Source organism: Somniosus microcephalus, chromosome 26 (genome assembly GCF_052327205.1).
Source record: "Somniosus microcephalus isolate GS21.2 chromosome 26, FLI_Smic_1.0, whole genome shotgun sequence".
NCBI lineage: Eukaryota > Metazoa > Chordata > Chondrichthyes > Squaliformes > Somniosidae > Somniosus > Somniosus microcephalus.
In genome coordinates this window covers 957860-983587 of record NC_141012.1, presented here as the reverse complement: position 1 = coordinate 983587, position 25728 = coordinate 957860, and the positions used below count along the sequence as shown (strand labels likewise).

General features: G+C 48.7%; 1 protein-coding gene across 12 annotated transcripts in view; it reads left to right on the top strand.

Moving 5' to 3' along the window:
• Positions 1-25728, top strand: part of LOC147100184 (rho guanine nucleotide exchange factor 12-like) — a 278585-nt gene that overhangs the window by 60990 nt on the left and 191867 nt on the right. For 9 of the 12 annotated variants that reach the window (XR_015073688.1, XM_085967602.1, XM_085967601.1 and 6 more), the window contains one exon: positions 8256-8279. The exons of 2 other annotated variants lie outside the window; for them this stretch is intronic. Coding sequence is in view for 9 of the 10 variants with exons in the window: in XM_085967602.1 (XP_085823728.1) it covers positions 8256-8279 (24 nt within the window). In the remaining variant the exon portion in view is untranslated. Of the gene's footprint in view, positions 1-8255; positions 8360-25728 lie in introns of those variants that run through there. One more of the 12 variants, XM_085967597.1, reaches the window with a different exon arrangement.

Below are 25728 nucleotides of genomic sequence, written 5' to 3'. Positions count from 1 at the left end.
CCATATCGGGTAATCCCAGCCCGGGGGCTGCCATTAAGGCTTGTTTCAAATCTCCATATGCGCTCTCCTGCTCAAGTCCCCAGTCAATCCTGGCATTACCGGGGTTCCCTCCTTTTACCAGTCTCTGAATTGGCTCTGCTATTGCTGCAAAGTTTGGGATGAAATTCCTGCTGTAATTAAACAACCCCAAGACCTTCCTGACTCCTCTTACTGGCCTTGGCACGTCCTGTATGGATTTCTTACGCTCTTCGGGCATAGATCTGTCCCCTTGGGACAGCTGTTGCCCCAAATATGCTACTGTGCTCTGTGCAATCTGTGCTTTCTTTGGGTTTGCCTTAAAACCACCTTCCGCTAGTGCCTGTAAAATTACGATCAGGGCTGCGGCATGACCCTCTTCGTCCTCTGACGCTATCAACAGATCGTCCACGTGTTGGAGTACTGTGCTCTGGTACGGAGTGAGGTCGATCGGCTCCAATAAAGAACTCATCACCCGGTGAAATATTGCCGGACTGGTGTGGAACCCCTGAGGCAATCGGGTCCAAGTATACTGTTTATCCCTGATTGTAAAAGCAAATTTTTCCTGCGATTCTGGGTCCAAGGGTAAGGACCAGAAACCGTTTGCTATGTCCAGAACTGTAAATACCTTATGTTCTGGGCTCAGTCCGTTGAGAATCGTGGCGGGACTAGCCACTATTGGGTGCAGTTTTGGGGTTGCCTTATTTAGTTCCGTGTAGTCAATAGTTAATCTAAATGACCCATCCGGTTTCGTGACAGGCCACACTGGGGAATTAGTAGTACTTTCTGTAACCCTAACTATTCCTTTTTCTTCCAGATCACGTACTATCTTAACTATTGCTGTCTGAGCCTCTGACTTAATTGGATACTGTTTATGTGGTTTGTGACTTGGGCCAGGTACTACTATAGGGGGCGTTTTTGCCAAACCCGTGTCTTGTTTTGATTCTGCCCATACTGCACTGCTTCACATATTACCTTATATGGCTGTTTCACCTGGTTCCAGTCTTGGGTCAATACCCCGGCACTCCCTACCTTTGCCAAATGGGACAAGGGTTTGGTTGTTTTTGCCTTATTCCCATCCGGCAGAGGCCAAATTATCTTACTCTGTCCGGGATCCACTAGTAAGTTAAACTCTCTTAGTAAATCAATGCCCATTATTGTTCCTTCGTTATTGGGACATACATACATAAAATTGTGCCGGTAGTAACTTCCCGGCTACTTCCAATGTTTGCACTTCACTTCGATATGCTGGGATCTTGGTTCCTCCCAGACCTATTATATACATTTTGTGTTTAGTGACGGGTAATGGTAGATTTGTGAGAGACACTGTCGCTCCGGTATCTATTAACATATCACACTGTTGGCCCCCTAACAATGCTGGTACATAGACCCGGTTCTCATCTGCCTTGCTCCTAACGGGGGCCGCTGCCCGTCATTTAGTTCCCTGTGCTTTTAGGAAGTTGAGCAACTGCTGGTAATCCCCTGGGGTACTTGGGGTAGTTGTGTTCACTTGGATCTCCCGTTTTGTCCAACAGTGGTTAGTGGTATGGCCCAATTTTCCGCAGTTATTACAACTGAGGAGGTTCTGTTTTGAGCCCCTACATTCTTTAGCTATATGTCCCATTTTCCCGCAGTTAAAACAGATCCCTTTCTTCCTTTGTGGTGTCTGTCCTGACTGGGTGCCAGCAGCGCCTACCCGTTCCTGTTTTATCTGTCTTTCATGCGGCTGGTCATCCTTCCCATCTATCTGGCAAGCCCATCTTACGGCTGTGTCGTACGTGTCGGCCACCACCACACCCATTTTCAATATTTTCTGATGTTCTGCGGATAACCCGTCTTTAAACATTTTTATAAACACGGCATCATCCCGCAGGGGAATATCTTGTCCTGATGACTCTTGATACTGATACCACAGCCGTTCTCCATAGGTGTTTGCGTTCTCACCTTTCTTTTGCCTTATTTGCATGATCAAACCCCAGTTGGCTGTTGCTGCCTCCATTACAAGTTGTACCGCATTCTTAAAGTTATTCCTAGCTGTGTTTCGATTGGCTTCGGTTTCGTTAATTTGGGGTATCCAATCCCCACTTTTATATAAGTCAGCTACTTGTTCCCACTTCTCTCTGGGGCATTTAGCCTGTACCAACTGATGTATATCTCTCTCGTGCATGTCATGGATCTCGTAGAGTTCCTGTAGTTTCTGCCAGAACTGGACGTTCCGGGTCCTCGCCTTCATCTCTCCTAAATCTTGATTAATCATCTGTTTCTCAGCAGGCGTGAAAGCCTTGTACGTCAAAGGGTTTTGGGCATTCTGTGTGCGTCTAAGTGGTGCCGCCTTGACGGTCTTAATGTCGTCCTCACTTTCTGAGTCCACTAGTGGTGCAGTGGCTTCCGCCTTGTTGTAAGGTGGGGGCCTTTCCTCAACCCCCCTTCCTGCGGCGCATAGTCCCACATTTATTTCATTCCAAAGTCCTGACCTGTCCATCCTATATCCATTTTTCCACTGTGTTCCATTTTTCAGGAACTCATTTTCCTGTTCCAATACTTCTATCCTTTTTCTATGCCCCATCAATCTACAGCGCAATTCGCTATTCTTTTGTATCATTGACACCAATTGATTTACCAAAATGACTCCCGCCCTTTTGCCTCTTTTGTTTCTGTTTATCCCACCACTCCCTCTGAGCGTCTGGCGTCTGAAACGGGTCCCACCCGTCCTTCCGCATCTTGTCTACCATACCCTTCCGGTCATCTGCATAGAACCTCAAGAGAGACCCAGGGGGTCCCCACTCTATTTCTTTCCCCGATGCCATAATTGGTCCAACTTCAGACTTACCTTTGGCTGAGTTCCTCTATTCGGGCTGGTCTGCGACTCCTGAAACAATTTCTGGTTAGACAATTTTGGCATTTGTATCTCAATTCGGACCTACTCTTACCCTTTCTCCTACGTTCTCTTCCTTCTCACACAGTCAGACACATATATAGTCCTCGACCTCACGATCCTAGGATACTTTTGAGTCTCTCAACCTACTTAATCCTGGCCATCACGTGGGGCCCAATTGCCCTCTTAATTCCGGCTCAGGCTAGGATCGATGAGACAGGTATCCTCCTTGTCCGTGTCGATCAGTCAAGTACCATTCATTCCTTCACGACCTTTATCGCAACACAGTGTTCCCTATTTCATATTCACACCATACAACTGTGTTCTCCTACCTCTTGCAGACTTTTACTTGATTCGTGATGCTACTGCACTGTTCCTCCGCCTCCCCAGATGAATCAATTTCTGGATGGTCAAAATTTGACTTCGCGTCCGGGTTCACTGGTGCGGGCGGTCTTTCAGTTCCGGAGCATCCTGCCGACTACGCCAATTTGTTGGTGAAAAATAGTTTCACTCGAGTCTGTCTTAAAGTAAAAGTACACAGTTTATTAACCGAATGTTCTGGGAGAAGAACCATAGGCCCTGCGGTCTAGTGATAAGCTTCTCACCGTTCAGTGGTATCGAAACTTCTTTTATACAGGCAAAACATTACACACAAATGTGTTCACCCAATCATGTTCCCCCAGCAACAATTCTCTTGTCCTCATCCAATCACGTTCCCCCAGCAACAAGGTATTGAAACTTCTTTTATACATTATAGCAAAATATTACACACAGGTGTCTTCAACCAATCACGCTCCCCCAGCAACAACTCCCCTGTCCTCACAGGAATGATATGGAACCTTCCAAAACTTTGGGTGGTTTTTTAATAGTTAATTACAAAATGGGCAGTTTTGCAGCTACCAATTACTGTAACTCATCAATACACACAATTTTGATTCATCTACTTTGCATTATAGAATAGTAGAATTACATTAATACATCCAAAGGGCTTCCAGCAAATAGTTTGCAGAAGGCTGCACCACTGAATAATTGTGAAATATTTAGTGTTTCCCACATTCAATAACTGTTCGACAATAATGTCAAGCACAATGGTTTTAATGGGAGCAGACACAAACAGTTAATTCCTGCCCCATCTTAAGCTGAGTTTGTTTTGTCTTGTGCCATTGTTTCTTATTTACAAGTTCACTTCTTACACTATATTCTTTAACTCTTTATGTTGCTGCTTTAAGCTATATAATTTTCACCCTAACACCCGCCATCGGGAACATCCTTCCTGCATCTAGTCTAGTCCTGTCAGAATTTTATAAGTTTTAATGAGATCCCCTCTCACTCTTCTAAACTCCAGCGAATATAAGCCCAATCAACCCAATCTCTCCTCATACGTCATTCCTGCCATCCCAGGTACCAGTCTGGTGAATCTTCGCTGCACTTCCTCCATGGCAAGAACGTCCTTCCTCAGATAAGGCGACCAAAACTGCACACACTACTCAAGGTGTGGTCTCACCAAGGCCCTGTACAACTGCAGCAAGACATCCTTGTTCCTGTACTCGAACCCTCGTTACGAAGGCTAACATACCATTTGCCTTCTTAACCGCCTGCTGCACCTGCATGCTTACCTTCAGCGACTGGTGCCCAAGGACACCCAGGTATCGTTGCACTTCCCCCTTCTCCCAATCTATTGCCGTTCAGATAATAATCTGCCTTCCTGTTTTTGCCACCAAAGTGGATAACCTCGCATTTATCCACATTATACTGCATCTGCCCAATCACCCAACCTGTCCAAATCATACTGGAGTTTCTCAGCATCCTCCTCACAGCACACACGCCCACCCAGCTTTGTGTCGTCTGCAGACTTGGAGATATTACATCTAGTTCCCTCGTCTAGATCATTAATATATATTGTGAATAGCTGGGGTCTTAGGACCGATCCCTGTGGTACCCCACTAGTCACTGCCTGCCACTCGGAAAAAGACCCATTTATTCCAACTCTTTGCTTCCTGTCTGCCAACCAGTTCTCTATCCAAATCAGTACCTTGCCCCCAATCCCATGTGCCTTAACTTTACACGCTAATCTCTTATGCGGGACCTTATCGAAAGCCTTCTGAAAGTCCAAATACACCACATCCACTGGTTCTCCCTTATCTATTCTACCAGTTACATCCTCAGAAAATTCCAGTAGATTAGTCGAGCATGATTTACCTTTTGTAAATCCATCTTGACTTTGTCCGATCCTGTCACTGTTTTCCAAGTGCTCTGCTGTTACATCTTTTATAATGGACTCTAGCATTTTCCCCACTACCGATGTCAGACTTACCGGTCTATAATTCCCCGTTTTCTCTCTACCACCTTTTTTTGAATAGTGGGGTTACATTAGCTAGCCTCCAATCCATGGGAACTGTTCCAGAGTCTATCGAATTTTGGAAGCATCCGTTGTACTTTGCTTCTGATCCCTGTTATTTTGGCCTGCAGTGTTTAGGCGTGTTTTGTGATGGGTTTATTGTGTGTGTGGTGATTTTTCTAATGATTATTCTATATATTATCCAGTGGGATGTGTTGCATGAAACGTGTCGGATGTAATGGTGCTGATCTGACTGCTTTTTTGTGAAGCATGTTGGAGTTACTGGGTTCTTGAGCTGACATTGCCCCTTTAAGACTGGACTGGAGGATCGTGTGAGCGATTGCTCAGGGAGGCGTGTGTGAGTGATCAGCACTGCCTCCGGCATTATCGCCACCGACATGGCACAGAATGAGTGCAGTGAGCAGTCTGCAACGGGCTCCCTTTGACCTGTTCTGAATCTGCGCTGTGAAGAGCCTCTGACTGGGTTTCACCAAGCTCTGTATCAGCTGAAGGATGCGCTAGGATGGAAATCATTTGGTCTGATTGATGATCAGGTAAACAGTGCAGCTCCAGCTGTTGATTCCCTAACGTAGATGGGGAATGTCCATGCGCTTCACTCAGTAACTGTTTTCAGTGGGTTGTGCCTGCGATGGATTAATTCACTGACTCGGCCCTTTCATACAATGACCCTCTGCCCCAGCCGGCCTGGATGGGTGCAGCACTGGCGTAGATTTTAGCCTGTTATCTTTCCTGCTGCTGTTTGGAGCAGTTCTAGGGCAGAGTCGCGGTGAGTAACGGCCAGGCCGGGCCTGTTTGTGCCCAGATTGCTGTATCTGTGGGGAGGCCATGATAGGAATCACATACTGCCTAACAATCTTACTACCATATTTTATTAAACTTTGTGCTGAATTTTATTTGAAATTCTGTATCTGAATGTTACTCCTTCAAAATACCAGGATAATATTCCAGGAAAGGTGATTTTAAAATGTCCCATTCCAGATCTGTGGGTCAAATTCCTGCCTGTCTGATCAGGCTGTAAACCTCCAGTATATAAAAGGCTCTGGAATTGTGGTTTTGTTTGTGACGGATGTTGGACTGCGGGACTCGCTTGTGCAGCCCGAGAGGTGTGGCCACATTTATCATACTGTTGCAGATTCTTCCCTCCGCCCCTGATAACCTGATCCAGGCTGTTGGACACTAACCGCACAGGCAGCTCCTCTGTGACTTTTGCCCCTGACTCTCACTGGGGTACAGTTCCACAGGCACTGACTCTCACTGAGGTACAGTTCCACAGGCACTGACTCACTGGGGTATGGGTTCCACAGTCACTGACTCTCACTGAGGTACAGTTCCACAGACACTGACTCACTGAGGTAGAAGCTCACTATGATTTGCTGCAGACTCCTGAGGTTTAGTATTGGGATGTTTATGTAAACTCAGCTGATCTGCTCTGGAATCACAGTATCTGCATGCGTGAGGCCTCAGACTCCTTCAGTTTCTGCAGCCAGTGAGTGGGAGCCTGTAGTCTCTGTGGATGTAGTGTTTGCCTTGGTAATAGAGAAGGAGGAACTCATGCAGCATTCACTCTGAGATCTGGGTGTAATTAAACAACAATTGTCCTTTGGGTCCTTTTACAACGCCCCCCCCCCCCGGCAGTCTGTGCCAGTTTGTGCGAGGTGATGCTGGGAGGGTGATACTGCACTAGCGGGAACATGGCAGTGCTCAGTAGAAAAGTCACCCCTTCTGGATGGGAGGCATCCCAGGTTGCTGGCGGAAATTGCGGAGGCCCTGGCCACAATCTTCTAATCCGCCTTCGATATGGGGGTGGTGCCAGAGGACTAGAAGATTGCAAATGTTTCACCCGTGTTCAAAAAAAGGGGTGAGGGGTAAAACCGGCTACTACAGGCCAGTCAGCCTAATGGTGGTGGGGAAACTTTTAGAGACAATAATTCGGATCAAAATTAATTCTCACTTGGAAAAATACGGGCTAATAAATGGAAGTCACTGTGGATTTGTCAAAGGCCTTGGGTATAATTTCAATGTTTGCAGAGGAAACAAAACTTGAAAATGTAGTAAGCAATGAGGAGAATAGTAACAGATTTCAGGAGGACAGAGACAGACTGGTAAAATGGGTAGACACATGGCAGATTAAAGTTAATGCCGAGAAATGTGAGTGATGCATTTTGGTAGGAAGAATGAGGAGAGGCAATATAAACTAAATGGTACAATTTTAAAGGGGGTGCAGGAACAGAGAGACCTGGGGGTGGCAGGATAAGTTGAGAAGGCTGTTAAAAAGCATACAAGATCCTTGGCTTTATTAATAGAAGCATAGGGTACAAAAGCAAGGAAATTATGCTAAACCTTTATAAAATGCTGGTTAGGCCTCAGCTGGAGTATTGTGTTCAGTTCTGGGCACCACACTTTAGGAAGGATGTCAAGACCTTGGAGAGGGTGCAGAGGATATTTACCAGAATGGTTCTAGGGATGAGGGACTTCTGTTATATGGAGAGACTGGAGAAGCTGGGATTGTTCTCCTTGGAGCAGAGAAGGTTAAGAGGAGATTTAATAGACGTATTCAAAATCTTGAAGGGTTTTGATAGAGTAAATAAGGAGAATCTGTTTCCAGTGGCAGAAGGGTCAGTAACCAGAGGACACCGATTTAAGGTGATTGGCAAAAGAACCAGAGGCTACATGAGGATATGTTTTGTTACGCAGCGAGTTATGATGATCTGGAACGCACTGCCTGAAAGGGCGGCGGAAGCAGATTCATTAATAACTTTCAAAAGGGAATTGGATAAATACTTGAAGGGGAGAAATTTGCAGGGCTATGGGGAAAGAGCAGGGGAGTGGGACTAATTGGAGAGCTCTACCATAGAGCCGGCACAGGCACGATGGGCCAAATGACCACCTTCTGTGCTGTATTTTGTGCTCCTTGCTCTATAGTGGGATTGGGCGAGTGGGATTGGGTTGAGTTGCTGAGTAAATGGCACTAGGCTCTCTAACTCGAGCTGCTTTCTTTGATTCCAGGTTTCCCATCAGAAGACTTCCCAGGTAAGAGCTCACAACACAATGGGTGAGAGTGATTGGCCGTCTCAGACCGTCCAGGAACCAATTAGGAGGCTTAAGAACTTGTACGTATAATCAGAGTTCTCTCTGAGCTGCCAGGCCCCAGCTCCCTGCCCAAGACCCCTGCTCAGGTCCCCTGCCCCTGTCCAGGCCTCTCTTGCCTCCTGCATAGGATTTCCCTGTTGCGAGTCCAGACCTAGAGCATGCAGAGCACTCCCATGCAATAAAAATGGGAATGAAAGTTAGGAGGAGACAGCACCTGGGACATGTGAAATATGTGGGATGGGTAACAAATTAATAAAGTGGGAGTGAAAGTGCGTGATGTTCCCGGTTGCCCCTCTAATATTGGCCGGACACAGTTCCTGAAGATAATCTCCTCTCAAATTGGCGATTTATCCAAACTTCCATCGGTGTTAGATCATTCTTTAAAAGAAATTAATTCTCGGGATGTGAGCGAAGCTGGCAAGGCCAGCATTTATTGCCCATCGCTGGTTGCCCTTGAGAAGGTGGTGGTGAGCCACCTTCTTGAACTGCTGCAGTCCAGCTACTTCCACAGTGCTGTTAGGGAGGGAGTTCCAGGACTTTGGCCCAGCAACAATGAAGGATCGGACGATTATATTTCCAAGTCGGAATGGTGTGTGACTCGGAGAACTCCTTAAAGGAAGTGTATGGGCTGGGGGATGCAGAAGGATCTTTGGTGTTTGCCAGCAAGCTGGGCCTAGTTGATTTCTGGAGTCTCTTCCACCTCACCACGTGCGATTGTACGTAATATTCTCCGTGCTCAAGAGTTGGCAGCTTTTGAGTGTGAGGAGAAAGAGGGCATCATGAAGAAGCAATCGTGACCTCTGATCATACTCCGATCTCCCTCACATTTGGTCTTCTCAAAGAATTGGTCTTCATGATGGGGAATTGAGCAGCAAATTGCTGTTTGTCCACCATCTTGATACAAAGGCTGGAGGTAGCAATGGATAAATGCCGGCAGAACAGTCGTGAGAAACTGTCACCGCAACAGTGCAAGAAGCAGAGACGTCCAACATCAGATACACGAATCGGGAAAAGTCGGAACCTGTTGATATAGCCTAGCTTTTATAAACCAGGGTTATAGAACTCGGGTCAGTAAGTAATACCAAACCCATACAAATCATTGGTTGGGCCACGGTTAGAACATGTGTCCCGTTTTGAATGTTTTAGTTTAGGGGAGGGTGCAGGAGAGAGTCACTGCGATGATCCCATGGGTGAGAGGTTTTAGTTACAAGGAGAGACCAGAGAAACTGGGGCTCTTTTCATTAGAGAAGCATTTAAATAGAGTATGAGAGTAAGCTTGCAGGGAACATAAAACCTGACTGCAAAAGCTTCTATAGATATGTGAAGAGAAAAAGATTGGTGAAGTCAAGCGTAGGTCCCTTGCAGTCAGAATCAGAGGAATTTATCATGGGGAACAAAGAAATGGCAGTCCAATTAAACACATGTAAAAAGTCACACAACACCAGGTTATAGTCCAACAGCTTTATTTGAAATCACAAGCTTTCGGAGTGCTGCTCCTTCTTCAGGTGAAGTGGAGAAATGCATAAAGACACAGCTTATATAGTCAGAGAATCATGTCAGATGTTTACAGGTAACCTTTCTGTGGTAAACCACTGTCATACCTGTCTGTGTCTGTATGTGTATTCCACTAGGTACAGGTCTGGACATGCCTCGGCTGACTCCTCCCACTATTCCAGGTATATAAGTGACTACCTCCCAGTCCCTTAGTATTCTGGACGGGTCGACCACTCGAGACAAGACCTTCATTCTTTAGTTAATAAAAGCCTGATTGTTACTCGCTCAACCTCAGTCTTTTGAGTAATTGATGGCGCATCAATTTTATTAACTAAATTTTTTATAATGGAGAAGATCCTCACACCAGCATGCCTGGACCTGGACAGTCGGGAAGCGGACGCTTCCACCAAGTTTGCTCACGTGCTTCGAGACATTCCTGACTGCCTCCACTGCAGTCGAAACGGATGCGGACAAACTGTCTGTCCTGTTCTCCAAGGTGAACCACCGAGTGTACTCAGTCATCCGGGACGCGACCTCATACACAGCCGCCCTCCAGCTCCTCAAGACCCAGTACACGCGCCCTGTGAACGAAGTATACGCTAGGCACCTTCTGGGGAGTCGCAAGCAACAACCTGGGGAATCGACTGAGGAATACCTCCAAGCACTGTCCGTGCTTGGCCGGGCCTGTGGGTGTAAGGCGGTAACGCCCACTAAGTACACGGAGGAACTGATCCGGGATGCCTTCGTAGCGGGCCACAGGTCCAACTACACCCGACAGCGACTGCTGGAGCAGAGTGACCTCACCCTCGACAAAGCCTCCGACATCGCACTAACGCTGGACGCAGCCTTCCGGGGCATGGATGCCTACTCCTCTGCACCGTGGACGCCGCGGGGAACGACAACCTGGGACACGGTAGGACAGCCCCATAGCACCGTGCCACCCCAGCCACAGCCCAACAACGGCCCAACTACCGCAGCAGTGTCCCAAAGCCAGACAGCAGTATCCCAAGGCCAGAAATGCTACTTCTGTGGCCAAGCCAAACACCCCAGAGCGCGCTGCCCGGCGAAGAATGCGACCTGCTCGGGCTGCGGGAAAAAGGGACACTACGCCAGCGTCTGCAAGGCCAAAGGCACCCCGAACGCCAGCAGGGCCGCGTGTGGGCCGTGCGAGCCGCCATCTTGGGCCCCCAACAGCGCCGCGTGTGGGCCGTGCGGCCCGCCATCTTGGGCCTCCCCAGCCATGTGCGAACCACCGCAGCAGCCGCCATCTTGGACACCAGCCGGGACGCAGCAGATCGCCAACCCCCCCCCATCTGATACTCGCAGCGACACACCGACCCCTACGCTGGCTTCTGTGACGCTGGACCAAACGAGACCGCACCAGCTAGCTCGGTCCAAAATGGACGTTAAGGTAAACGGCCATGCAATAAACTGCCTTTTTGACTCCGGGAGCACAGAGAGCTTCATCCACCCCGACACGGTGCGGCGTTGCTCTCTCCCAGTCCTGCCTGCGCACCAGCGGATTTCTATGGCCTCCGAGTCCCAGTCAGCGGACATTGGCGGCTACTGCGTGGTGACACTAGTAGTAGACGGGACTGTGTACAATAGTTTTAAACTCCTGGTCCTGCCCGACCTCTGCGCTGCCGTTCTACTGGGGTTGGATTTCCAGTGCCACCTCAAAAGCGTTACGATGGCGTACGGTGGCCCCCTCCCCCCACTCACAGTCCGCAGCCAGCAGCCTCCAAATTGCCCGCCGTGCACCAGATGCAACCTCTCCACACTCAGAGTCCCACCCCCCCCACTGTTTGCTAACCTCACCCCCGACTGTAAGCCCATCGCCACAAAGAGCAGGCGATACAGTGCCGGGGACAGGGTTTTCATCAAAACCGAAGTGGAACGGCTCCTGAAGGAGGGGATTATTGAGGGCAGCTCCAGCCCCTGGCGAGCCCAGGTTGTAGTCGTTAAGACCGGCGAGAAACAACGCCTGGTCATCGACTACAGCCAAACAATAAACCGCTACACCCTGCTGGACGCCTACCCACTCCCCCGCATAGCTGACATGGTCAACCAGATCGCGCAGTACCGCGTCTTTTCGACCATTGACCTGAAATCAGCGTACCACCAGCTCCCCATCAGCCCTGAAGACCGCCAGTATACTGCTTTTGAGGCAAACGGCCGCCTCTATCACTTCCTTAGGGTTCCCTTCGGCGTTACTAACGGGGTCTCCGTCTTCCAAAGGGAGATGGACCGGATGGTCGATCAAAACGAGCTGCAGGCCACTTTCCCTTACCTAGATAATGTGACCATCTGCGGCCATGACTTGCAGGACCATGACGCAAACCTCGAGAAATTCCTCCGCACCGCCCAACTCCTGAACCTGACATACAACAAGGAGAAGTGCATATTCCGCACAGACCGCCTCGCCATCCTTGGCTGTGTTGTGGAACACGGGGTCATCGGTCCCGACCCGGACCGGATGCGTCCCCTTATGGAACTCCCACTGCCCCACTGCCTAAAAGCTCTGAAGAGGTGCCTAGGGTTTTTTTCCTACTACGCTCAGTGGGTCCCCTACTATGCGGACAAAGCCCGTCCGCTGATCAAGTCCACCTCTTTTCCCGTGACGGCAGAGGCCCGCTTAGCCTTCCACCGTATCAAGGAAGACATTGCCAAAGCCACCATGCACGCAGTGGACGAATCCATCCCCTTCCAGGTGGAAAGCGATGCGTCCGACTTCGCTCTGGCCGCCACCCTTAATCAGGCGGGGAGACCTGTGGCATTCTTCTCACGAACCCTCCAGGGCCCGGAGACCAGACACTCCGCGGTGGAGAAGGAGGCCCAGGCTATCGTGGAGGCTGTGCGTCATTGGAGGCACTACCTGGCCGGAAAACGATTTACCCTGCTCACTGACCAGCGTTCAGTTGCTTTTATGTTCAACAACAAGCAGAGGGGCAAAATCAAAAATGACAAGATCTTGAGGTGGAGAATCGAACTTTCCACCTACAATTACGAGATCTTGTACCGGCCTGGGAAGCTCAATGAACCCCCAGATGCCCTATCGCGTGGCACCTGCGCCAGCGCGCAGATCGATAGGCTGAGGGCCCTCCACAATGACCTCTGCCACCCGGGGGTCACCAGGTTCTTCCACTTCATCAAGGCCCGCAACCTGCCTTACTCCATCGAGGAGGTCAGGACCATGACCAAGAACTGCCAAGTCTGCGCTGAGTGCAAACCGCACTTTTATAGACCAGACAGGGCCCACCTGATAAAAGCCACTCGCCCTTTCGAACGCCTGAGCGTCGATTTCAAAGGGCCTCTCCCCTCCTCCGACCGCAATGTGTACTTCCTCAACATCATTGACGAGTACTCCCGGTTCCCGTTCGCTATCCCCTGCCCGGACATGACCAGTGCCACGGTCATTAAATCTCTGAACAGCCTCTTCACCCTGTTCGGTTTCCCCAGCTATATCCATAGCGACCGGGGCTCATCGTTTATGAGCGACGAACTCCGCCAGTACCTGCTCGCTAGGGGTATAGCCACAAGCAGGACCACCAGTTACAACCCCCGGGGGAACGGACAGGTGGAAAGAGAGAATGCAACAGTTTGGAAGGCCGCCCTACTAGCCTTAAAGTCTAGGGGCCTTCCGACCTCCCGCTGGCAGGAGGTGCTCCCCGATGCGCTCCACTCGATTCGGTCACTGCTCTGCACTGCCACCAATGCCACCCCTCACGAGAAAATGTTTGTCTTCCCAAGGAAGTCCACATCGGGGACATCGTTACCGCCATGGCTGACGTCCCCAGGGCCGGTACTACTGAGAAGACACGTGAGGGCCAATAAAACGGACCCCCTGGTCGAGAGGGTCGACCTCCTCCATGCCAACCCCCAGTACGCTTACATTGCGTACCCGGACGGGCGGGAGGACACAGTCTCCATACGAGACCTCGCACCCTCGGGGACTGCTGTAACCCACTACCCATTACCACCCCCCCCCCCCCCACGACCCGATATCCAACCCCAGCAGCCGGCTCGCCTTGGACCGTCACCCACGAGGACTACACTCCAGGGCCCCAGCCTACACGGGACGCGACGCCGGAAGCTCCACCACCCCTGCCGTCGCCACGTCGATCACAGCGGCAGACAAGACCTCCGGAGAGACTCCAATACACGAACTTTTAAATACACTTCACCCCGCTGGACTCATTTTTAAACAAGGGGTGAATGTGGTAAACCACTGTCATACCTGTCTGTGTCTGTATGTGTATTCCACTAGGTACAGGTCTGGACATGCCTCGGCTGACTCCTCCCACTATTCCAGGTATATAAGTGACTACCTCCCAGTCCCTTAGTATTCTGGACGGGTCGACCACTCGAGACAAGACCTTCATTCTTTAGTTAATAAAAGCCTGATTGTTACTCGCTTAACCTCAGTCTTTGGAGTAATTGATGGCGCATCACTTTCCAACTGCCATTAATCACACCTCGGCAGAGAGATAATCACAGCAGTCAAAGGTGTGAATGGTGTCCAAACAGGTCAGTCAGGGAAACATTACATCAAAGAACAATGAGGTGGGGTCACAAGGTGTCAAATATTGCAGATGCTGGGGTCTGTATGAAAAACAAAAAAACAGACAAAAAACATTTTTTTTTTTTTTTTTTTTTTTTTTTGGCTGGAAATCACAGCAGGTCCGGCCGCATCCGTGTAGAGAGAACAAGCCAATGTCGACTCGAGTCTGGATGACCCTGCATCAGGTGGGGTTACATGTAGCGTGACATGAACCCAAGATCTCTGTTGAGGCCGTCCTCATGGGTGCGGAACTTGGCTATCAGTTTCTGCTCGACGATTTTGCGTTGTCGTGTGTCTCGAAGGCCACCTTGGAGAATGCTTACCCGAAGATCGGAGGCTGAATGTCCTTGACTGCTGAAGTGTTCCCCGACTGGGAGGGAACACTCCTGCCTGGTGATTGTTGCGCGGTGTCCGTTCATCCGTTGTCGCAGTGTCTGCATGGTCTCGCCGATGTACCATGCTCCGGGGCATCCTTTCCTGCAACGTATGAGGTAGACGTACTTTGGTTCTGTCTTCACAAAGGAGGACACAAATACCCTCCCAGAGATGTCGGGGAACATAGGGTCTAATGAGAGGGAGGAACTGAAAGAAATCAGTATTTGTAGGGAAATGGTGTTAAGGAAATTGATGGGATTGAAGGCCGATAAATCCCCAGGGCCTGATAATCTACATCCTAGGGTACTTAGTGGCCCTAGAAATAGTAGATGCATTGCTGGTCACCATCCAAAATTCTATGGATTCTGGAACAGTTCCCATGGATTGGAGGGTAGCTGATGTTACCCCACTATTCAAAAAAGGTGGTAGAGAGAAAATGGGGAGTTATAGACCGGTAAGCCTGACATCGGTAGTGGGGAAAATGCTAGAGTCCATTATAAAAGATGTAATAGCAGAGCACTTTGAAAACAGTGACGGGATCGGACAAAGTCAACATGGATTTACAAAAGGTAAATCGTGCTTGACTAATCTACTGGAATTTTTTGAGGATGTAACTGGTAGAATAGATAAGGGAGAACCAGTGGATGTGGTGTATTTGGACTTTCAGAAGGATTTCGATAAGGTCCCGCATAAGAGATTAGCATGTAAAGTTAAGGCACATGGGATTGGGGGCAAGGTACTGACTTGGATAGAGAACTGGCTGGCAGACAGGAAGCAAAGAGTTGGAATAAACGGGTCTTTTTCTGAGTGGCAGGCAGTGACTAGTGGGGTACCGCAGGGATCGGTGCTAGGACCCCAGCTATTCACTATATATTAATGATGATCTAGACGAGGGAACTAGATGTAATATCTCCAAGTTTGCAGACGACACAAAGCTGGGTGGGAGTGTGTGCTATGAGGAGGATGCCGAGAATCTCCAGTATGATTTGGACAGGTTGGGTGATTGGGCAGATGCAGTATAATGTGGATAAATGCGAGGTTATCCACTTTGGTGGCAAAAACAGGAAGGCAGATTATTATCTGAACAATAGATTGGGAGAAGGGGAACTGCTACGAGACCTGGGTGTCCTTGTGCACCAGTCGCTGAAGGTAAGCATGCAGGTGCAGCAGGCGGTTAAGAAGGCAAATGGTATGTTGGCCTTCGTAGCGCGAGGATTCGAGTACAGGAACAAGGATGTCTTGCTGCAGTTGTACAGGGCCTTGGTGAGACCACACCTTGAGTATTGTGTGCAGTTTTGGTCGCCTTATCTGAAGAAGGATGTTCTTGCCATGGAGGGAGTGCAGCGAAGATTCACCATACTGATACCTGGGATGGCAGGAATGACGTATGAGGAGAGATTGGGTCGATTGGGCTTATACTCACTGGAGTTTAGAAGAATGAGAGAGGATCTCATTGAAGCTTATAAAATTCTAACAGGACTAGACAGACTAGATGCAGGAAGGATGTTCCCGATGGCAGGGGAGTCCAGAACCAGGGGTCACTGTCTAAAGATAAGGGGTAAGCCATTTAGGACTGAGATGAGGAGGAACTTCTTCACCCAGAGCGTGGTGAACCTGTGGAATTCTCTACCACAGAAGGCAGTTGAGGCCAATTCATTAAATATATTCAAGAAGGAGTTGGATATATTTCTTAAGGCTAAAGGGATCAAGGGATATGGGGAGAAGGCAGGGACAGGGTACTGAAATTGGATGATCAGCCATGATCTCATTGAATGGCGGAGCAGGCTCGAGGGGCCGAATGGCCTACTCCTGCTCCTATCTTCTATGTTGCTATGAGATCTGACAGAGGTGTTCAAAATTTTGAGGGGTTTTGATAAGGTAACACCATTTTAACGTATCACGCATCACCATTATACTACAACTAGCTGGGGGAGCCCGGCTTTGCCAGGGCTGTTTTGGGCCGGGCGGCTTAAATCGAGTCCCAGGCTTTGGGGCCTGTCTGTCTATCCCTGTGTGAATCTGCTGCCGGGCAACATTTCTACCTTTTAATAGCTTCAAAGATGAAAGTGAAAGCACTTATAAAACGTTTTTGGTAAATGTTATGTAATTTTTAAAAGAGATACTAAGTTTTTCGAAGCTGAATTAGCAGATTTTGAGCTGGAAGTAGTGAAGCAATGGCTGCCCGATGCCTGAGTTGAAAAGCATTAGTCCCGCCCACAGACGCAGCGATTGGCCAACCATCAGGCGACTGAACTGTAGGATTGGTCAATCGTGCCGGCACAGGATTGGTGGACCTTGACGTCAGTCAATCAATGCTATTAGCCGATAATGAGTTTAATTTTGAAGGTTTTTTGCATAACGCGCGAACAATTTTTGTCCGACCGAAAAGTAAATACGCTTATGACGGTTCTGGAATCGTAAGCTTTCTTTCGATGTAACACACATGTAGGTACGCTCTATAACTTTCGAGTTTATTGAAGACAGGCAGACAGACGGAATGACAGACAGAAGTATCCTTTTATATATATACTAGCTGGGGAGCCCCGCGTTGCGAGGGCAATTTTGGGGCGCTTGGTCTCCCTGCCCCTGTGTGTCCCCCCTCTCCCTGTCATGTCCTCTCCCTGTCCTATCCCTCCCTCCCCTCTCTCCCTCCCTCCCCTCCCCTCCCCTCTCTCCCTCCCTCCCCTCCCCTCTCTCCCTCCCCTCTCCCTCCCTCCCCTCCCCTCCACTCCCCCCGCTCCCCTCTGTCCCTCTCTCCGGCCCCTGCCTAGCGCCTGAGGTCCGGTGCCGTTGCTGAGGTCCCCCGCGTATCGCGCGGCTGATGGACGGCCGCTGCGTGCGGGCGGGCGGCGCATGCGCGGTGAGTGCGGGCGGCGCATGCGCGGTCAGTGCGAGCGGCCCGCGGGAGCCGGCAAGGCCGTTAGCGTGCGGGAAACTTCGGGCGGCGCGCCCGCGCTCCGTCCGCGACACCTGAGAGGGGGAAGTAGAGAGAGACAGAGAGGGAAGAGGAGAAGGGGAGAGAGGGAAGAGGAGAAGGGGAGAGAGGGAAGAGGAGAAGGAGAGAGAGGGAAGAGGAGAAGGAGAGAGAGAGAGGGAAGAAAGAGAGAGAGAGAGAGAGAAATTTTTTCAGCTTCAGGCCCCGAGTCCCCCCTGCGCGAGGGTGAGGAGGAGGTGGGGGGGTTGCTAAACACAATATAAAACTCAAATAAATTGTTAATTAATTGCCTAACACATAATTGAAATATTTACCTTAGTTCCCTAACACACAGAAAGTGTGGGGGGAAAATCGTGGAAAATCAAGATGGCGGCCACTCACCTCGGTTCAGAAGGATAAGGCCCGCCCACACACGCACCGATTGGTCGACCGGTCAGGTCACCGAAGCGTAGGATTGGTCAATCGTCGAGTCACTCGACACTCAACTGTAGGAAGACCTCGACGTCACACGGTCGCTAATGAGATGCTAATGAGCGGAACGCTGAACGTTTTTGGGATACCGCGGGCGGGATTTTTGTCCGGCCGAAACGTAAATACGCCTATGACCGGTCCGGAATCGCAAGCTTTCTTTTGAGGCATATATATAGATAGATAGATAGATAGATGGTGGTGATGGTTGTGCACAGGGAGTGAAGCCACGCGCGGTGTGACTTGTGATAATGGTGCACAGGGAGTGAAGCCACGCGTGGTGTGACTTGTGATAATGGTGCACTGGGAGTGAAGCCACGAGTGGTGTGACTTGTGATAATGGTCTCTCTCTCTTAAGCAGTCCCTCGGAACCGAGGATGACTTGCTTCTACATTAAAAATGAGTTCTCAGGCGACTGATGAGACCAATGCGGGACCTACAGTCTCTGTCACAGGTGGGGCAGACGGTGGTTGAAGGGGCAGGTGGACGGGGTGCTTGGGTTGACGTGCGCTCCTTGCGCTGCCTGCGCTTGGCTTCCGCTTGCTCCCGGCGAAGAGACTCGAGGTATTCGGCACCTTCCCGGATGCTTCTCCTCCACTTTGTACGGTCTTGGGCCAGGGATTCCCAGGTGTCGGTGGGGATGTTGCACTTTTTCAAGGAGGCTTTGAGGGTGTCCTTGAAGCGTTTCCACTGCCCACCCGGGGCCCTCTTGCCGTGCCAGAGCTCCGAGTAGAGTGCTTGTTTGACTTGTGATAATGGTGCACTGGGAGTGAAGCCACGAGCGGTGTGACTTGTGATAATGGTGCACTGAACTCAAGAGGTGAGGTGAGAGTGACTGCCCTTGACATCAAGGCAGCATTTGATCGAGTGGCATCAAGGAGCCCTAGCAAAACTGAAGTCAATGGGAATCAAGGGGAAAACTCTCCATTGGTTGGAATCATACCTAGCACAAAGGAAGTTGGCTGTGGTTGTTGGAGGGCATTCATCTCAATCACATGACATCACTGCAGGAGTTCCTCAGGGCATTGTCCTAGGCCCAACCATCTTCAGCTGTTTCATCAATGACCTTCCCTCCATCATAAGGTCAGAAGTGGGGATGTTCGCTGATGATTGCACACTGTTCAGCACCATTCGAGACTCGTCAGATACTGACGCAGTCCGTGCCCATATGCAGCAAGACCTGGACAACATTCAGACTTGGGCTGACAAGTGGCAAGTAACATTCGCACCACACAAGTGCCAGGCAATGACCATCTCCAACAAGCGAGACTCTAACCATCTCCCCTTGACATTCAATGGCATTACCATCGCTGAATCCCCCACTATCAACATCCTGGGAGTTACCATTGATCAGAAACTGAACTGGATCAGCCATATAAATACTGTGGCTACAAGAGCAGGCCAGAGGCTGGGTATTCTGCGGCGAGTGTCTCACCTCCTGACTCCCCAAAGCCTTTCCACCATCTACAAGGCACAAGTCAGGAGTGTGATGGAATACTCTCCACTTGCCTGGATGAGTGCAGCTCCAACAACACTCAAGAAGCTCGACACCATTCAGGATAAAGCAGCCCGCTTGATTGGCACTCCATCCACCACCTTCAACATTCACTCCCTCCACCACCGGCGCACTGTGGCTGCAGTGTGTACCATCTACAAGATGCACTGCAGCAACTCGCCAAAGCTCCTTCAACAGCACCTTCCAAACCCGCGGCCTCTACCACTTAGAAGGACAAGGGCAGCAGACGCATGGGAACATCACCACCTACAAGTTCCCCTCCAAGCCACACACCATCCTGACTTGGACCTGTATCGCCGTTCCTTCACGGTCGCTGGGCCAAAATCCTGGAACTCCCTTCCTAACAGCATTGTGGGTGTACCTACACCATATGGACTGCAGCGGTTCAAGAAGCGGCTCACCACCATCTTCTCAAGGGCAATTAGGGATGGGCATTAAATGCAGGCCTAGCCAGCAACGCCCACATCCCATCAATGAATATAAAAAAAAAACTGGGAGTGAAGCCACGAGTGGTGTGACTTGTGATAATTGTGCACTGGGAGTGAAGCCACGCGTGGTGTGACTTGTGATAATGGTGCACTGGGAGTGAAGCCACGAGCGGTGTGACTTGTGATAATGGTGCACTAGGAGTGAAGCCACGAGCGGTGTGACTTGTGATAATCTTAATGTTGCAGTATTTTATGGTTGGCAGATAGTCTGAATGCTGCAGTAATGGAATGAAAATCAAAATGAGTAAGACCAAAGCTATGAAGGTATGAAGGTTTGTAGGAATGCATATAACAGGGACAGGAGGAGGCCATTCAGCCTCTCGAGCCTGTTCCACCATTCTATTAGATCATGGCTGATCTGTACCTCAACTCCATATCCCTTGATACAAAAATCTATCAATCTCAGTTTTGATATTTTCAATTGACCCCCAGCCTCAACAGCTTTTTGGGGGAGAGAGTTCCAGATTTCCACCACCCTTTGTGTGAGGAAGTGCTTCCTGACATCACCCCTGAACGGCCTGGCTCTAATTTTAATGTTATACCCCCTTGTTCTGGACTCCCCCCCCCCCCCCCCCCCCCCCCCCCACCAGAGGAAATAGTTTCTCTCTATCTACTCTATGGAATCCTTTTAACATTTTAAATACCTCGATTGAATTACCCCACAATCTTCTATACTCAAGGGAATACAAGCCTAGTCAATGCAATCTGTCCCCATTTAACCTTTAAGCCCCGGTATTATTTTGGTGAACCTGCGTTGCACCCCCTCCAAGGCCAGTATATCCTTCCTGAGGGGCGGTGCTAGAACTGAACGCAGTGTCCAGATGGGGTCTAACCAGAGCACTCTACAGCTGAAGCATAACTTCCTCCTTTTGTATTCTTGCCCCCTCGAGATAAAGGCTAACATTCCATTAGCTTTTGGATTACTCTTTGTATCTGTCCACTATCTTTTAGTGATTTGCACACATGGACCCCATAATCTCTCTGCTCCTCCACAGTCCCTCATTTTTCACTATTTAGAAAATATTCCCATCTATCTTTCTCTGATCCAAAGTGGATGGCCTCGCACTTTCCCGCATTGAACTCTATTTGCCACAGTTTTGCCCACTAACTTAGTCTGTCTGTCCCTTTGTAACTTTCTGCTCTACTTACTGTCCCTCCTAACTTAGTGTCATCTGCAAACTTGGATATACAACTCTCTCTTCCTTCATTAAAGTCATTAATGAATAAGGTGAAAAGCTGAAGCCCCAGAACAGACCCCTGGGGAACACCACTGTTCACTTCCTGCCTTTTGAAATTGTCCAATTTAAAGGCACAATTATCAAATCTAGAGAGTGTTGGAAAATTATGACTAAAGTATCTAAAATTTCTTCACCTGTTTCTTTTAATACCCTAGTATGGAAACCATCAGGTCCTGGAGATTTGTTTATCTTAAGTCTTATTATTTTATCCATTACCATTTTTGTTAATTGTATTAAATCCATTAAGTTCCTTCCCATGACTTATTCTGGTTCCCATGTCCCACTGGCATTTTGTCCACTTCCTCCACTGTGAAAACAGATACAGAGTCCTCATTTAACGAGTCTGCCATTTCCTTATTGTCCATTATAGTCTCACCTGCATGTGGCTTTAATGGGCCCACATGGGAAGATCATGTCTGACTAATTTGATTGAATTTTTTGAGGGGGTGACTAGGTGTGTGGATGAGGGTAACGCAGTGGATGTGGTATACATGGATTTCAGTAAGGCCTTCGATAAAGTCCCGCACAGGAGGCTGGTCAAGAAGGTAAGAGCCCATGGAATCCAGGGTGCCTTGGCACATTGGATACAAAACTGGCTTAGTGGCAGAGGGTGATGGTCGAAGGTTGTTTTTGTGACTGGAAGCCTGTGGCCAGTGGGGTACCACAGGGATCGGTGCTGGGTCCCTTGCTGTTTGTGGTCTACATTAATGACTTGGATATGAATGTAAAGGGTATGATCAGTAAGTTCGCGGATGATACAAAAATTGGTAGGGTGGTAAATAGCGAGGAGGGTAGCCTCAGTCTGCAGGACGATATAGATGGGTTGGTCAGATGGGCGGAACAGTGGCAAATGGAATTTAACCCGGAAAAGTGCGAGGTGATGCACTTTGGGGGGACTAACAAGGCAAGGGAATACACAATGAATGGAAAGACCCTAGGCAAGACGGAGGGTCAGAGGGATCTGGGTGTGCAAGTACACAGATCCCTGAAGGCGGCGGAACAGGTGGATAAGGTGGTAAAAAAGGCATATGGGATACTTGCCTTCATTAGCCGAGGCATTGAATATAAGAGCAAGGAGGTTATGATGGAGCTGTATAAAACACTGGTTCGGCCACAGCTGGAATACTGTGTGCAGTTCTGGTCGCCACACTACAGGAAGGATGTGATCGCGTTAGAGAGGGTGCAGAGGAGGTTCACCAGGATGTTACCGGGGCTGGAGCGCTTCAGCTATGAAGAGAGACTGGGCAGATTGGGTTTGTTTTCCTTGGAGCAGAGGAGGCTGAGGGGGGACATGATTGAGGTGTACAAAATTATGAGGGGCATGGATAGGATGGATGCTGAGGAGCTTTTTCCCTTAGTAGAGGGGTCAATAACTAGGGGGCATAGATTCAAGGTAAAGGGCGGGAGGTTTAGAGGGGATTTGAGGAAGAACTTTTTCACCCAGAGGGTGGTTGGAGTCTGGAACTCACTGCCTGAAAGGGTTGTGGAGGCAGGAACCCTCACAACATTTAAGAAGCATTTGGATGAGCACTTGAAATGCCATAGCATACAAGGCTACGGGCCAAATGCTGGAATATGGGATTAGATTAGACAGGGCTTGATGGCCGGCGCGGACACGATGGGCCGAAGGGCCTCTATCCGTGCTGTATTACTCTATGACTCTATGACATCCTCCCAAACCACTTTCTTTCTCTTAATATATTTATAAAAAAACCTTTACTGTTAGCTTTGATATCCTTTCAAGTTTTTGTTCATACTCCCTTTTTATACCTCTTACCACTTCCATAGTAATAGGGAGATAAAGAAAGTGTTAACAGGACAATTAGAAAATCATAATATGATTAGGCAGAGTCAACTTGGTTTTATGAAAGGGAAATTATCAGAGATTTTTGAGGGTGTAACTAGCAGGATAGATAAAGGGGAACCAGTGGATGTAGTATATTTGGATTTTCAAAAGGCATTCGATAAGATAACACACAAGGTTATTACACAAAATTAGGGTTAATGTGATGGGGGTAATAAATTAGCTTGGACTGAGGATTGGTTAATGGGCAGAAAACAGAGAGTAGGAATAAAAGAGTCATTTTTGGGATGACAGGGTGTAACTAGTGGAGTGCCGCAAGGATCAGTGCTTGGGCCTCAGCTATTTACAATCTATATCAATGGCTTAGATGAAGGGACCAAGTTCAATGGATCCAAGTTTGCTGTCTAGACAAAGCTAGGTGGGAAAGTAAGCTGTGAGGAGGAGACAAAGAGGCTGTGAGTGGGCAAGAAGGTGATAGATGGAGTATAAAGTGGGGAAATGTGAAATTATCCACTTTGGTAGGAAGAATGGAAAAGCAGAATATTTTTTGAAAGCAGAGAAACTAGTAAATGTTGGTATGTAGAAGGATTTGGGTGTCGGTTTTGGTCACCTTATCTGAGGAAGGATGTTCTTGCCATGGAAGGAGTGCAGTGAAGATTCTCCAGGCTGATACCTGGGATGGCAGGAATGACGTATGAGGAGAGATTGGGTCGATTGGGCTTGTACTCGCTGGAGTTTAGAAGAATGAGAGGGGATCTCATTGAAACTTATAAAATTCTAACAGGACTGGACAGACTAGATGCAGGAAGGATGTTCCCGATGGCGGGGGAGTCCAGAACCAGGGGTCACAGTCTAAGGATAAGGGGTAAGCCATTTAGGACAGAGATGAGGAGGAATTTCTTCACCCAGAGAGTGGTGAACCTGTGGAATTCTCTATCAAAGAAGGCAGTAGAGGCCAATTCATTAAATATATTCAAGAAGGAGTTAGATATATTTCTTAAGGCTTAAGGGATCAAGGGATATGGGGAGAAGGCAGGGACAGGGTACTGAATTTGGATGATCAGCCATGATCTCATTGAATGGCGGAGCAGGCTCGAGGGGCCGAATGGCCTACTCCTGCTCCTATCTTCTATGTTTGTATGTCGTTGTACATGAATCACATAAAGTTAACATGCAAGTATAGCAAGCAATTAGGAAGGCAAATGGTATGCTAGCCTTTATTGCAAGGGAATTGTAGTATAAGAGTAAGGAAGTCTTGCTGTAATTATATAGGGCTTTGGTGTGACCACAGCTGGAGTACTGTGTACAGTTTTGGTCGTCTTACCTAAGGAAGGATATATTTGCCTTGGAGAGTGTGTAACGAAGGTTCGCTAGATTTGATTTCTGGGATGAGAGAGTTGTCCTATGAGGAGAGATTGAGTAGAATGGGCGTATACTCTCGAGTTTAGAAAAATTAGATGTGATCTTATTGAAATGTATAACATTTTTAGAGGTCTTGACTGGGTAGATTGTTGCTGAGAGATTGTTTCCCCTGGCTGGAGAGTCTACAACTTGGGGTTATAGTCTCAGGATAAGGGGTCGACCATTTAGTACTGAGATGAAGAGGCATTTTTTCACTCAGAGTTGTGAATCTTTGGAATTCTCTACCCGAGGGCTGTGGATGCTCAGTCGTTGAGTATATTCAAGACTGAGATCAATAGATTTTTGGACACTAAGGGAATCGAGGGATATGTGGATAGGGTGGGAAAGTGGAGTTGAGGCCGAAGATCAGCCATGATCCTATTGACCTGGCGGAGCAGGCTCGAGGGGCCCTATGGCCGACTCTGGCTCCTAATTCTCATGTTCTTATGTGTTCCAGAAACTATCATCAGCTGAAGGATCAAGTCCCTTCCCACTCTCCCACCATGTACAATCCGAATAGACAGAAGCCTTTTTTCCATTCACTCCAAAATTTAACGTATGTCAAAATAATAATAAATCCTCCAAGTAGCTGGGCTTTTTAAAACTCGCTCCACCTTCAGCTTCAGACATCCCCCCACCGCCCTCCCAGTCCCACATGGCCACTCCTCCCGTCAGCTCACATACTGTTCCAACCCAACACACTCATAGAAACATAGAAACATCGAAGATAGGAGCAGGAGTAGGCCATTCGGCCCCTCGAGCCTGCTCCGCCATTCAATGTGATCATGGCTGATCATCCAATTCAGTACCCTGTCCCTGCCTTTTCCCCATATCCCTTGATCCCTTTAGCCTCAAGAAATATATCCAACTCGTTCTTGAATATATTTAATGAACTGGCCTCCACCACCCTCTGGCAGAGAATTCCACAGGTTCACCACTCTCTGGGTGAAGAAATTCCTCCTCATTTCAGTCCTAAATGGCTTACCCCTTATCCTTAGACTATGACCCCTGGTTCTGGACGCCCCGGCCATCAGAAACATCCTTCCTGCATCTAGTCTGTCCAGACCTGACAGAATTTTATAGGTTTCGATGAGATCCCCTCTCAATCT